The sequence below is a fragment of the Ananas comosus genome, linkage group 24, assembly GCF_001540865.1.
Source record: "Ananas comosus cultivar F153 linkage group 24, ASM154086v1, whole genome shotgun sequence".
Taxonomy (NCBI): domain Eukaryota; kingdom Viridiplantae; phylum Streptophyta; class Magnoliopsida; order Poales; family Bromeliaceae; genus Ananas; species Ananas comosus.
The window spans coordinates 1,970,009-1,984,262 of record NC_033644.1 but is presented as its reverse complement, the minus strand read 5'-3'; the positions used below and the strand labels follow the sequence as shown (position 1 = coordinate 1,984,262).

At 36.7% G+C, this 14,254-nt stretch overlaps 1 protein-coding gene and 1 long non-coding RNA gene across 5 annotated transcripts in view; one reads left to right on the top strand and one right to left on the bottom strand.

Moving 5' to 3' along the window:
* LOC109728570 (DNA-directed RNA polymerase I subunit 1) overlaps positions 1-10,655 on the bottom strand; it is a 50,604-nt gene extending 39,949 nt beyond the window's left edge. Inside the window, exons 1-8 of one of the 2 annotated variants that reach the window (XM_020258991.1) lie at positions 10,295-10,655; positions 8,581-8,783; positions 7,279-7,448; positions 5,317-5,476; positions 4,530-4,829; positions 2,699-2,890; positions 2,405-2,587; positions 1,625-1,787 (exon numbers count right to left, since the gene is read on the bottom strand). In XM_020258991.1, coding sequence (XP_020114580.1) covers positions 1,625-1,787; positions 2,405-2,587; positions 2,699-2,890; positions 4,530-4,829; positions 5,317-5,476; positions 7,279-7,448; positions 8,581-8,604 — 1,192 coding nt within the window. In that variant the 5' untranslated portion in view covers positions 8,605-8,783; positions 10,295-10,655. Of the gene's footprint in view, positions 1-1,624; positions 1,788-2,404; positions 2,588-2,698; positions 2,891-4,529; positions 4,830-5,316; positions 5,477-7,278; positions 7,449-8,580; positions 8,797-10,294 lie in introns of those variants that run through there. The other variant, XM_020258992.1, reaches the window with a different exon arrangement.
* LOC109728822 lies at positions 12,443-13,141 on the top strand. 3 transcript variants are annotated; one of them, XR_002221119.1, is made up of 3 exons: positions 12,443-12,724; positions 12,794-12,918; positions 13,001-13,141. It is a non-coding gene; the product is annotated as an uncharacterized LOC109728822 (long non-coding RNA). The 3 variants fall into 3 exon arrangements; XR_002221117.1 differs by having other exon boundaries at positions 12,444-12,724; positions 12,794-12,927; XR_002221118.1 differs by having other exon boundaries at positions 12,445-12,724; positions 12,794-12,912.

The following is a 14,254-nucleotide window of genomic DNA, read 5'->3' as shown; positions in this document are numbered from 1 at the left end:
CGTGCCTGTGCCGTACCATGCCAGGGACATAACGACACGCCCCCGTGCCACGGCACTTTAAACCTTGATTCAAACAGCACGACAATCCTTGAGATGTAAAAAGGAAAAGTGTTAAACACTAAAAATGAGATAGGAAAAACAAGATGTACTATGAAACCCAAGAATAAATAGTAATATATGCGTGGAAAATTATCCATAATGTGTTGAGAGAATCATAATTGGAACTGATAATAGTATAGATTTTGTAGAAATTAATTCATCTTAGAACCTTAATTTAGCCCATCTAAAAGTGTTAACCAAAAATGACAATACGAAAATATTCACAACTAAAGTAAACGTAGAATTTGGAGGAGTTGATATTCAAGGATTTTCATTGCAAATATGTGCTTATCTATCACTTAGTTCTCTCTATTTCAGTTGATCTACAAGATTCATATCTGTCCAGAACATGAGAATAGAGAACAGAATGCAAGTAGGTAGTTGTACTTTAATTTAAAATGGTGACGGGAACAGCCAACGGAGAAGCACCTGGTCGATATTTCTATGGTAAGAGTTCCCACTATCCTCTAAAGCATCAAAGTAGTGTGAGTGGCCATCACATTCCTAAAGGGCCTTAACAAGGATTTCCCATGCTGCCCATGTCACCCCAATCCACCCATGTTATACCCTGGCAACGCACGGGGCCGTGCCGATACCATATCGACAATTTTTTTGGCTTTTGGTGCTTTTCGTGTGCTTTTGAGATAAAAAAGTTTTACAAAGGTTTTTCCATGCTTGAAATATATAGATCTTGTAAATCTATTAATATTCATGCAATTAGTGAACTCAGATGCATAATGAAATTAGTGAACTCAGATGCATAATGAGACCATCTTCTAGTGAAAAAATAAGAATTATAAGATCTCCCTCAATTTTTTAATTATTTTAGATGTACTGAATTTAACTATGGTGGCGTTTTTCTATAAATTTTATTTAATTATAACTTTTAAGTTTTGTTTTCATACGTATGTTTTATAAAATATATAAGATTTTTTTTCACTTATTAAGATCTTTGTGACTCTATTCTTACTAAATTGTGTGAGACAGAAAACAGTTGAGCTATTTCGATAGCCATAAGAAATATTAAAACAATTTAAAAAGCTAATTTTTCATAAAAAATTTTAAAAAAACCCATGCCAATGTGTCATGCCCCACAGTGCTGACTTTGGCAGGCCCCACAGTGCTGTGTCATGCCCATCGGCCTTAATATGTTTGAAGTTTTGAACCCACCTATTGCAAGTTAAAGGCCAAGTAGATAAGAGTTTCACCACACGATTGGATCCAATTTGGCTCTAAGAATTACAGATATTCACGACATTGTCAGTCTCCAATCAACCAAAAAAGCAGCGATTAGTTGGAGGAGATAGCCACAAAATTAAAGACTTGAAGTCGAATATTCAGATTTCAGAGCATGAGAAGCAAAATGCACCAGGATTGAGCAAATAAAAAGGTAAAAACAACCAACAGTGCCCTTATAACGGTCTATGAAACCATATCAACGAAACAAACTAGCTTTGTCATACTTTAATTTAACAATGTCTATCTAGCAACAATGGTAGAAAGAGAGACGAATAGTAATACATACCGGAGCCCTTACTACTATCAAACAGCACATTCACGCTTCTTTGAAGATCCATCCATCTCTTTGAGACATCAGGATGATTGGGATCAAGCGCAATTAGATTCCGCAAAGCAATGTTAGACTCTTGAACTTTACTTAATAATACATTTTGTGGATGTTCTAAAACCTAAAAACAGTAGAATAGGTTAGTTAAATTTCAGTGTCAAAATGTAGGAAAAGTTAGACTAGTACAAGAGAAGAAGCATATAAACTTAAAAAGAATAGTTCTTGCTTCTACCAGAGAGAGCATTATGGAAAGGGGAGGGAGGACAAAAAAAAGGCCCCCCGCAATAAAGGCATAATGAATATACAAAAGGTTACAATTTGCTCCCTAAAGTTTGACCAGAAATTCAAATTCATCCTAATAGTTTCAAGTCTAGCAATTTGACCCCTGAAGTTTACTCTGCAGAATGATAATGCCTTTTTTTAGCTTACTATTTATAAAAGTGTCATGTCAACACCTTCGTTAGATTTTTCTCATTAAATTGAAATTTTGAGGATGAAATTTAGGGAAGAAATTGAAATCAAGGTCAAACTTGAGGGCCGAATCGAGATTTTAAGGATCAAATTACAATCAATGTCAAACTTCAGAGCTAAATTGTTATAATAGCAACTCTGGGGAAACTGAAACTGACGTCAAAGGTCAGAAACTTCATCATCTAAATTGGCAGATAACACATAAGCCACTTTTCTCCTTAAGTATAATCATTAGGGTCACACCAATGATTGATCAGATCTGCTTACCCCACGGGTAGAACTCCCAGCCGGCGGGCGGAACTTGCTTGGTGGGACAAGAAGAGCCCTGAGAAAAAACATCTGGTAGCCTTTTTCCCTTCTACATACAGTTAAACTTTTCTGCTGTATATCACATATCAGCATGCAGAGCCGTGCCTCATTTTTCCACAGAGCCTCTAAAACATTTTCGGCCTAAAATAGTTCAAACAACAGTCAACAATGTTACAATTATGCCCAACTAAACTACTGAAGAATCTTTTGTAAAAGAAATTGAGTCATGAGAAAAACTATAAATAAACAAACCTCCACAGGAAATAGATGTTTCTGCCCAGAAGATAACATCTGCTTAGCTAATTCATCAGGAAGACGCCGTGTTTGTCTTTTAGCTTTTTTGGTTGCTATTGTATCAGCTTCATCATTTTGTTCCACAGTGGAGGATTGTTCAATCTCAGACCGAGCTATTATATTTGCCCTTACATCCGATGAACGCACAATCTAGAAACAAGAAATCCAAAAAATTAGCAAAAGAACGAGACAATCAAGAAAAAAATGTTAATCAACTGTAATACTAGTGGTAAGCATGCTAAGTATATAGTTTATAAAACTAAACTTTTTTGTTGATATTAGAAAAAAAGTGAAAAAATCACTCAGAAAATTACCATCTAAATTTCATTAATTGCGCATAATGAAACAAGAAAACAGATGTCTATAGATTTAGTACTCCAAGCATCTGAATTCAGCATTGCATAATTTACATTGCCGAATAAAAGTAAGTAGCACATTGTGGATGAAAAAGGGGATCACCAAACTATAACCCTTGTCTAGCATCCACCTGGCACATACTATCATCCATTCCTTAGCTAAAAGGGAGAGAAAGTGGGAAATTTTTCAAACGGTACAAAGAAATTCATTATAATTAGTTGTACCTAATAGCAATGTCAAAAGAGGTCCACAGAGGAGACAGCATAATAGACCTTATGAGTATTAGCAAGCAGAGATCAATAGACCTTCACTAGTAAACATCATGTATCCCACAGTGAAGCAAAGTAATTGCTTCTCTGTACTAGCAACAAGACTGACTGACATCATGTTTATATTGCAACTCACACAGATGCATCCATGCTCACACTTACAGGTTCCTAAAAATTGATAAACAAGACAATCTCATTTCACTGTTCAAAAAATTTTACTTGACAAGCTAACCTGTTAATTCATTTATGACGGATCAAAACAAGATAATACTTCCTTCCAATCAACACTCAAAAGATTCTGCTGCCAGCTTTTACTTCCATAAACATAAGATTTGCTAAATTAAAAAGGGATAATTTCCTAAATGCCCTTATGAGCTGCTGTGATTTCGTCAATGCCCCTTCAAAGTTTAAAATACCACCAATGCCCTCGTTAACATTAGAAATATTCTCAACTGCCCCCTACTAGTAAAATTCCTTGCAAATTTGGTACATTAATTCCGAAATTTCATTTTTACCCGCCAGTAAGCTAAAAGCTTACCAATCTTATCGCAAAGAACGCAATTTCAAAATTTTAACAATTTCTTAAAAGAAAAATTAATCAAATAAAAGTGATAGACAAAAAAACTGAAAAATAACATGTATTAAAATATTGCCCAACAAGGGATAATTGAGGGTAAAATTGTCATTTTATTAATTTAACAGTATTTAACCCTCTTTTGACCGGGGTAAGCTTATTGTTTGCTAATAGTAGGGACAAATATGATATAGTCATATATTTAGAGGGATATATGTGATATTTTAGATTTTGAAGGGGCGTCTATGAAAATTTGAAACTATAGAGGGGTTCTTTTGAAAATTACCCCAACTAAAAAAAAATTATCCCAATACAATTGGCATAGCTAAATATTTAAAGGACATATTTAGGACATTGTATTCAAGATAATAAGAAGTTCCACTGGACAAGTTTAAAAAGGGAAAGGAAGGGGGAAGTAAAGATTGATATAAAAAAGTGAACAACTAGAAGTCTCACATTGACAGTAAAGACAGGAATAATCACATAAGAACACACCATCATAAGCCGATGTATCAATCACAAAAAAATCAGCACTCTATTGAGACAAAGATGTAAAAGCAATCATTTTGAAGTTGTAAATGAAAAGTACCTTGTTCAGCCACCCAAATGTAGGACTGGTAATTGTTGGATTTTTAGCCTCGCAATTATTACACTTCTTACGTTTCTCTCTCATCAACTTGGAAAGGACAGAGAGAGCCTCAGTGTATTGAAGGGAAGTCCATGTTCGTTGCTTCGGATTTGATGAAAAGGATTCTCCGGTACAATCAGCAGAACTCACTGTCTCATTTTCAGAAGAATTTAATTGATTCCATGATGCAGCTTCTAAATTTCTAGCCCCAATAATGTCGCCCTCTAATATAAGTTTGAGTTGGGAGGTATATCTTCTGACCTAAGAACAGTATATAGGTGAACTATTTATGATGATAATTAGACAAATATACACTTTTAAAAGGTTAACTACAAACGTGGTCCCTGTTGTTTGATTTGAATTCCAATTTCACTCCCATATTTCAATTACAGCAATCTAGTCCCTGAAGTTTATTGTAATACCAATTAAGTTCTTTCCACAGACTATCATCTGTAAAAAGTGCTACATCAGCACCATCACTTGCTCTTTTCTCTGTTAAATAGCAAGCACGAGGATGAAAATGAAACTAGGATAAAATGTTTAAGGATTAAATTGAAATCAAAACAAAACTTCAGAATCAAAATTGAGACATCAAGGACATAATTGAAGCTGGGACCAAAATTCAGGGACTAAACTGCTACAATTGAAACTTTTGAAATGAAATCAAAACCTAAATCAAACTGCCGAAAATAAGTCTACAGTTAAGCCAATCCTTAAATAAGTAAAAATTACGCGAAGGGAGAATTACCTTTTCATGGTCCAACTTAAAATTATGGCAACTGAAGCAAGTAATCTGAAGAAGAGTTTGAAGACTCTTGAACAACAATGGGTTATAAATTGGTCTAGCAAGGTCTATATGACCACAATGGCCGGGGCAACGAACAGAAAGCTGGCCACACGTTTTGCAGCTACACAGAAAGGTCAAGAAAACATGCATCAGAAAGCAGCATTAAGTGCACACATAGCTAAGGAACATATGCTTTTTAGTTTTCAACCATTTCATCTTGAGTTCGCTAAAGAGAAAGAACCAAAAAAGATATTTCTTTCATATCTTCATAGATCTAAACTAGTACGCAATTGTTAGAAAGCTTCATTTGCCTATATTGAAATTCACATCTAGTCTAGGTATGTAAATTGAAACCCTCTTCTACTCCACTATTTTCTTCAGACATTACTTACATAACTGGGACCTAAGTTCAGGTAAGCATTTTAAAAAAGCTTCATCTTTTCTTCGAAGTTTCTTCCTTCTATATCCAATATATTGTTTTAGTCTTCGCCCTTATAAATGAGAATTAAAACTACAAACAAAAAGGAAGAGTAGTTTGTTTCTTTGGGTTAATTTCAGACAGCTCCCTGTAAAATATTAAATAACAGATAAATCCCTAGAAAACTTAAATGATCAGATTTATCCCTTCAAAAACTCTCTGATTTGCAAATATATCCCTCCAAAAGTTCTGGTTCATTCATACATGTCCCTACCGTTTGATTCACCATTAGTTTTTTACCTGTGGGCGTGTAAAATGGCAATTTTTGCCATTACAAATTTGTCCCTGCAAAAAGGTTATCTTTCTTTCTCTCTCTCCTCGCCTTCGCCGCGGCACATGCAGCGTACCTTATTTTGCTGTGATCGAGGGTCTCACCTTCGACGTCGCCGCCGCCACCATCGGTCTTGTTGTCGCCATGGGTAAAGAGGAGAGTGTGAGAAAGATGACGGGACTCAACATTGGAATACAAATTATATATATAAGGGGTAAAAAGGTGATTTTACCCCTTAGCTAATTGTAGTTAGCTTTTTTAATTCATGGTTATCTAAATGTTGACAACAGAAGGACACATTTGCAGATGGGAGGACTTTTGGAGGGATAAATTTGATAACTTAAGTTTTGCAGTGATATATTTGCTATTTGATAGCTTTGCAAGGAGCCATATGCAATTATCCTTTTTTCTTTTATTTCTTGACAAAGCGGCAATCAAACATATTGGAATGCAGAAGGCCTCACTACAACGAGAATGCATTCTCTCTAACACCAACACCATGTAGACAACCAAGTTAGCCAATCACATAGCCATGTCACACTGATTATGCGAAATCAAGACCATTTCAGTAATTTCAAATGGGAAGGACGGCAAAAGAGGTTATTGTTATTTTGTTAATGCTTGTGGGTTCATCTATGTGCCAAAGATGGCGTCATAAATGTAGGTGTTACAGAGAAGACTCCTCTATGGTGACACCAACACCAGCTTATAGGAACCTTGCCCAATTATGTTTTCTATAATGCATGTATAACTAACTACCCATTGAACAAAGTTAATTGAGCATTAAGCTGAAACATCAGAGATGATTGCTTCTCTAGTTGGCCAAAGACAAAACCCAACCGATACCATAAGAATAGCCAGAGAAACCTAGCTTCAGGTATTTGAAAAGACTTTACTGATATAGCATCATGCCAATTTCGCTTCATCGATATCAAGCCAATTTCACTTCATCGATATCAAGCCAATTTCAATTAGTGCTCAGTCATAACAATAAGAGAATGGACGCACACTAACAGACTTTTCCGAGAAAGAAAAAAAAAAACAAAATGAAAGATATTTGCCATGCATGTAAGAATAATAAGCTATTAAAGAAGTACTAATGATGAAAATTATAATATTCTTTATATATGAATTTCACAACTAGAACAACTTTAGCAAAAGAATTAAAACTTACGAATCAGTATCATTGATCGGACCCAAAGCTGGATCGTACAATCCATCAGAAACAGGAACATTCTTGGTATCAAGGAGATCAGGCTTTGTGATCCTTTTAACACTGATTTTGCGGATCTCCTCCTCATTATAAAAGCTAAAGTGGACCGACTCCACAGTCTCCGATGCCGCCTATCAGTAGAAAATAAATAATTATTACACAAACCTTACTACTGCTTAACATGGTATTAAAACCAGAACTTCAACATGGTATTAAATTCAGCAATAAAAGTCAGAAAGTCTGTAACTTGATCCATTGACTAGAGAGGGGAAAAAAGTCAAAACCATTGAGGTCATTTTGTTAAAAGATATCTAAACATGCACTGATCAACCTAATATAATTCTTTTTCCTCATTCTTTTTCCTCAAACTAAGAGAAGTTTAGCTTTTATTATGGGAATCAATGGTCTCTTGAATAACGCAAAAGGAGACTAACAACTTTAAATACAGCAATATTTCTATGAGGAATAATCTTCTCGAGATTTTCCCTACCATCCAATTAGTACATCTTTTACAATCATAGAGCTAATTTTCTTTCAGCTTATTCAAACAGTTCCATTGTTTAACGAATTCTTCGTCCAAATTGAGTTGCACTCCTCTAGTTCTTTCAGTAAAATTACTTAATTACTGAAAAGTAATGCCGCCAATTAAACAAAAGCAATAAATTTGATGTAGTTTTTATATTTAAAAAATCTAAACAAGCACCTATCAACATAATATCAGCTCAGATTTATAAAAACTTCAGTGTTCCTCATAGAAACCAACACTCTTTTTGATAAATCCAAACCTAAACACCAAACTGAAACCTAATGTCTACCTCGAACTATTCAATTAGAGAATATTTTCAATACCACATGACATGTTTTCTTTTACTTTGTTCAATTGATAATAGTTTTTAGGGAATTTTCAATTCAATTTGAGTCGAAATAGTCAAATTCTTCCAATGAAACTAATAAATTACTCATCAAAAATACATTTAACTAAGAATATGCGATATTTATTGCAACAATTAGACAGGAACTGCGACGGAAGTGCTTTGACGCACTTAAATTCAAATATTTGCCATGTGATATGCCATGTGGTTCCATATAGCTTGTTTTCTTCTAGTTTGTCCAAGTAATCATATTGCATAGGGAATTCTCCATTCAAATTGAATCAAAATCATCAAATCCTCTCAACAAAACTATCAAAAATTCCTTTAGGGTTCAACTAACTAGGTTGAGAGAGGGAGAGAGAGAGAGAGAGAGAGAGAGAAAGGTGCATACCTCTTCGCCTCGGGCGCCAGCCATTGTTGGATGATGGAGAGGAGTCAATGGGGAACTCTTAGCTTAGTGTTTTGCAAACTCGCAGGTAAAGGCCCGTTTATTTCACAGAAAGTGAAGTTCGGGTCGAAGCACACTTCGGTTGAACTAGAATTCAAGTAAAAATTACTTTCTCCTCCTCTGTTTCTATAGCTGCGAGCCAATGTCTAAAAAGGCACAAGGCACAAGGCACAAAGAGCTATAAGAGTGTGAGCGCAAGGTGCTTCTGCACAGGTGCAACCCTCAGTGAGGTGAGGCGCACGCTTTCATAGAATTTTTAAATAAACAAAAGACTCCTTCAAGATACTTTCGAACAATTGTTTAAATGGCACTAAAGACTCGATGAAATCATATTATCACAATAAACATTTTATGGGCATGTTTGGGGTATGGGATTGGATTGGATAAGATAACAAGAACACGACTAGACAAGGTTGGATTAGATAGAATTGGCTATATACAATTCGAATCTTGCATTTGGCGCAACACAAAATTAGTAAAGGATTGGATAAATTAATTCTATTCTATGTTTGGTGTATGGAAAAGAATATGGATTGGATATTTTTTATAGACTACCCCTCCTGCCCACTTGCCCCCCGCCCCTAGCCCTACTCCCAATCCCCCTACTTAGCCCATTAATTAATTTTTTTAGAAATAAAACCTCACAAAATTAACCACACTTGTAAATTAGATAATTAATAATTGCAAACAAATAACCAAACACAAAATGACTAAATAATGACTAAACAATAATAAATCAACAAAAAGAAGCTTACCTAAACAATAGTAAATTACCAAAGAAGCGATTATTATACAATCACTAAAGTACAGCTAAATCAAAACAACATACAAAGATCCAATAGTAAATTACCAAAGAAGCGATTATTATACAATCACTAAAGTACAGCTAAATCAAAACAACATACAAAGATCCGATTTAGATGACACATGGATTTTGTTAAAAACCCCAAAAAACACTATTTTTACCGCTTCCAAAAAGAAAAACAAATAACTACTCTAAACCCAACTTAGTCCACCCAAAATTGAAAGTGTATTTCTTCCTACGCAAGTTTTTTATGAATTAGCGATCACAAAGATATCTGATTCAAACTACCAATCACCAAAAACCCTCCCAAAAATGGTAAACTTGGAGAAATCTAAAGCATCTAGCATCATTTAGCGCAAAGTAGCACATGGGTTTTGCTAAAAACCCTCCCAAAACCACTTATTACTTCCCAAAAACAAGATGAAATAAACACTCCAAATCCAACTTAGTCCACCATCATCCTCCAATTACTATCTCTTAAAAAAGATTTTTTTTTTAATCAATAATCACAAAACAGTCACCAAAAGTCCCCCTTTAAGTGGATCATGTAGCACAAAAATGGCGTCTGGGTTTTGCTAAAAATCCCCCAAAAATCCATTTTCTTCCTAAAAATAAGCACAAATAAAATACACCAAACCCACCGTAGGTCACCCAAATTCCCATCAACCACAATGAATATAAAAAAAAAACAGAAATAAAACAAAAGGCGAGGCAAAATAGCACATATCCAAGTCAAAAAGGCTCGGCAAGAAATCTCCCACTGCCACTACTAAAAATCAGTAAAATTCGGATCTTTAAGCAGGGAATAGAGAGATTAGGCAGAAACAAAAGTGGGTTTTGGCAATTGTTTACCTGATAATCACACGACAGTGAAGAGAAAGGAAATTGGAGCGTCTCTGCCTGAGACTGCGGCGGCGGCGGCGGCCGCAAGACCACGTATATCGCGGGATGGTGAAGGCGCTAGGGTTTCGAAGCGTCTTCGCGGAGATCGCACCGTCGACGGCGAGTGCGGAGATCGCGACACCGGCGGAGATCACCACCGCGTCTTAGGTTTTGGGAGGGCGAGAGCAAGCGAGAGGGAGAGAGAGCGGAGAGGGCGAGCGAGGAGAGCGGAGAGGCAGAGAGAGAGCGCGCGCCACCCCGGAAGAGAGATCGAGAGAGAGGAAGCGCTTAGGGTTTCTCAGGACGCAGGATCGAGAGAGAGGGGACCGGCGCCACAGTTAAGGGTTTTTCATTTTTTGCATTTAACCCCTTCAAAACAAATTTTTTAACAAATAGTGCCAGAAAATTTAGATTTACAAAAATGACCCTCTCTCTTAGAGGTGAAAATGGATCAAATATTATTTGAAAATATCCATATCTTTAACCAATGCATAGCTAGGGGGGGGGGGGCCTTATAGCTCTCAGTTTGTTGCCAAACTTTAACCAATGGATAGCTAATGTGGTTTAAATATGCATATCTGGTTTGAATTTTCTAATGAGTAGTTGTCCAATTTAAGAGATGTAATTGGCGTTAGATGCTTTGGTTTTTGAGTTATTGGATTGGTTTGTCCTGATTGGTTTGGTAAAGGATGCAGTTTTTATGTTGTTTTGTTCTAAAATTGATAGATTGGACAATGCGCAACAGCTATTACACTCTAATTTCGTAAATTCACATACCAGCTGAAAGATTTCTTGAGAGGAATTGCTCAACAATATCCTCGTTCTGAGCAACTGTTAAACTGCTTGAAGACAGTGAGAAGAGCATCAGTATTTAGTCTTACAAAGGATAGGAATTCAAATATATTGGCAATTTAATTAGACAATATCATTTGTCACTAAATCTATCCCAGCAAGTTAGAAAAGCCTTTATCAAAATAAAAGCTGCCAAAATGTTCAAATATCATCCCCAAAACCCAAAAATCCCCAAAATTCCCTATCAGCATGTCGATAATACAGTATTCTTCTGTTTAGAGGGTAAATAATGATGAATATATAATTATTTCAACTTATCCTACTATTTACAGCTTTTTTCTTTCATTAGTTGTTACTTACACTATGCTTACACTGATGAAGAAATTGAGTTATGAAAAAATATATTGAGGTTTTAATCAAAATATTGTCAATTATAGTTGTGTATTGCGTGTAAATTCGGACCCAAAAAATTATTTATGAAAAAATAGCATTTGATCTATACTGCATGCTTCTGAAGTCTTATTTACTTTGGTTTCTTGAATTTAATGTAGAGTATTGGAGAGGAGAAAAGAAGAAAAATTATGTAAAAATATTTTCAGATTGGTGTATTTTATTTGTTATTGTGTGAATTTTTCGAATTTATTTGTATATGTTCTTTCTTCTTCTTCTTCTTCTTTTTTATTTTTGGGGAGCTATGAAACAAAGAGAGAAATTAACAAAGCAATAAATAAGCCTAGGTACTCTTTTACTTCGTATCAAAGCAATAATTTTTCTATGAGAAAAAAAAATCTATCTAAACATTGCCTACTTGAAGTCTATGTTACTAATAAATTACTATACTAATTAAAAAATTTTATAGTGTCAAAATATCTGGAACATATTTCATATTATGACATCAATAAACCCTTCTATGAATCATGTGGCAGTCTGAATCAAGAGAATTTTTTCTCAAACTTGTGCCAAATTTCGGTGGTCGAACAGCCCATTCAATTAGTTTTGATGCACACTTAGCATCGGCTATCACTTACATGTATGCTAAATGTGGTAGTTTAGAAGATGCTGATAAAACTTTTCGCAGCATCGATAAGAGGAATGTCGTTCTTTGGACTTCAATGATGTGCTCCTATTCTTTGCATGGGCAGGGGAGGCCGGCTGTTGAGCTTTTCGACAGGATGTTGGTGGAGAAAATAATCCCGAACGAAATTAGTTTTTATTGTTGTTTTGTTAGCTTGTAGTCATAGTGGGTTGGTTACAGAAGGATATCGATATTTTAGATTAATGAAGGAAAATCACAGGATAGGTGTAATACCCTTCATTTTGAGTTGGTCAAGGGGCATAGTGGTCATTTTTTTTGGATAAGAATGCCACCGCCCTTTTCATGTTTATCCCTTCAAATTAACAGAGAGTGTGCACTTTTTGTTCTCTCTAGTTAATTACGTGCATGGTGGAGAGCACGGGTAGAGGTGCCGAGGAGCTCGGATTCGACGCCGACGACGCGCCGCGAAGCCGTTCGAGGGTACGGCTGGGATCGTAGCGCTGCGAGGAAGCTAGGCGAGGGTGTGTTTTCGCCGTTCTCGACGCCACGTCGATGTCCGATTAGCCATTGAGGTGAGTGTTCCGTTGCATTGCTTCAAGTATTATCATTTCGAGCTTGGTGCTGATTTGCAGAATTTCCAGCGTCGACCGTCGGTATTTCAATTCGTACTCGGCGTAGGAGCGTCGGTTTTCGACGGGACTTGGTTCGTTGGATTCGGGACTTCGAGAGGAATCCATGAAGCCCTTACTTGCTGGATTTGGTAAAGGTTTGCTAGGTCAGAATTTCGCTCTTCTCTGTTGCTGTTTTTGGAGGCAAAATTAATGTTTATTGTCGGATTCTCCGTGTAGAGTTTGGCGGGAGCTTGACTTCGGGCCTTGGGAGGTTTTCGGACGTTTCGGCAGGTTGTTCCGCAGCCGAAGGGAGTTCCGTGCTGCCAGGAATTAGCAATCGAGGTGGGTTACATCGGTTTTGACTCCTTAGTTCTAATCGTCGACATGTATAGTTTTCAATTTTTGGATAATCTATTCTAACTCGAATTCATGGATTAAATGGTAGATTGCATATCTGAATTTGGAGCATGTGGTAATAAATTGAATAGGTTATACATGTTGGACTTGAAAATTGAATTAGGAGAAAACTTGCGATTTGGACATGTCACTTGATTAAACTGCCTGATTTAGTTCTAGGAGCCGTTATTAAATTGTACTGTCGCAGTATCCTCGAGACGAGTACTCCAGGTGGTTTAGTAGACATTTACGCTCGTGCTGGTATGCCGAGTGGATTTTTACAGTGTTGTTCAGGTTGTTCCGGACTGTGGGGTGCCGTCAGAGTGACGGTGGACCCGTATCGCCTTTTTGGCGTCAGATTGTACTGAGGGCACGTTACTTGTTGGTTGTTAGACCAGTTAGAGTCGATTTCTTGACTTTGGCTTTTCAGAGCCTGTTTGAGCTCGACAGAGATACGCTACATACTCGGTTGGGTAGCGCCCATGTCACGCCCCGGGACCGGCGAAGGCCCTCCCGGTGGCGTGCCCAGACCCGCCATATGTCTACACATATAAGGCGTCTACAATAAAAGCGGAAGTAAAAGCGAGTAATAGGACAAATATAAGAAATGAAATAACTAGCAACTAATGATATCAGAGCAAGTAAAGTTCAATCATCTACACCAAGGTAAAGAAATAAAGCTAGTCAAACAAAGATAACCATAAGTAGTACAATACTGTCTCTAGTACAAAAATGGTGGTCTCTATACATATGCGGGTACATCTCTCAACCTCTCACAAAAAGAAAACACGAGAGGTAGACCACCTATCGAACGATCCCTCGGTAAGCGCGCTAGCCTGAGGCGATACCCTTTCCGCGATCCCTGGCCTCACCCTGAGTGGAAGGCTCTGAAAAACATCGAGAAAAAGAGGGCGTGAGAACTATAATTTATAGTTCCCAGTGGGCAATTACTGACCTCAGCTCAATGCACCACTAGGCCCCAAAAGAAAAGGGTAAGTAACAACATAGAGTAATATGTAATAAATGGTGAATACGAAAACTGCTGAAAGAAGGCATGAATGAAATGCTATACTACTAAGTCTCCAATAAGCATGA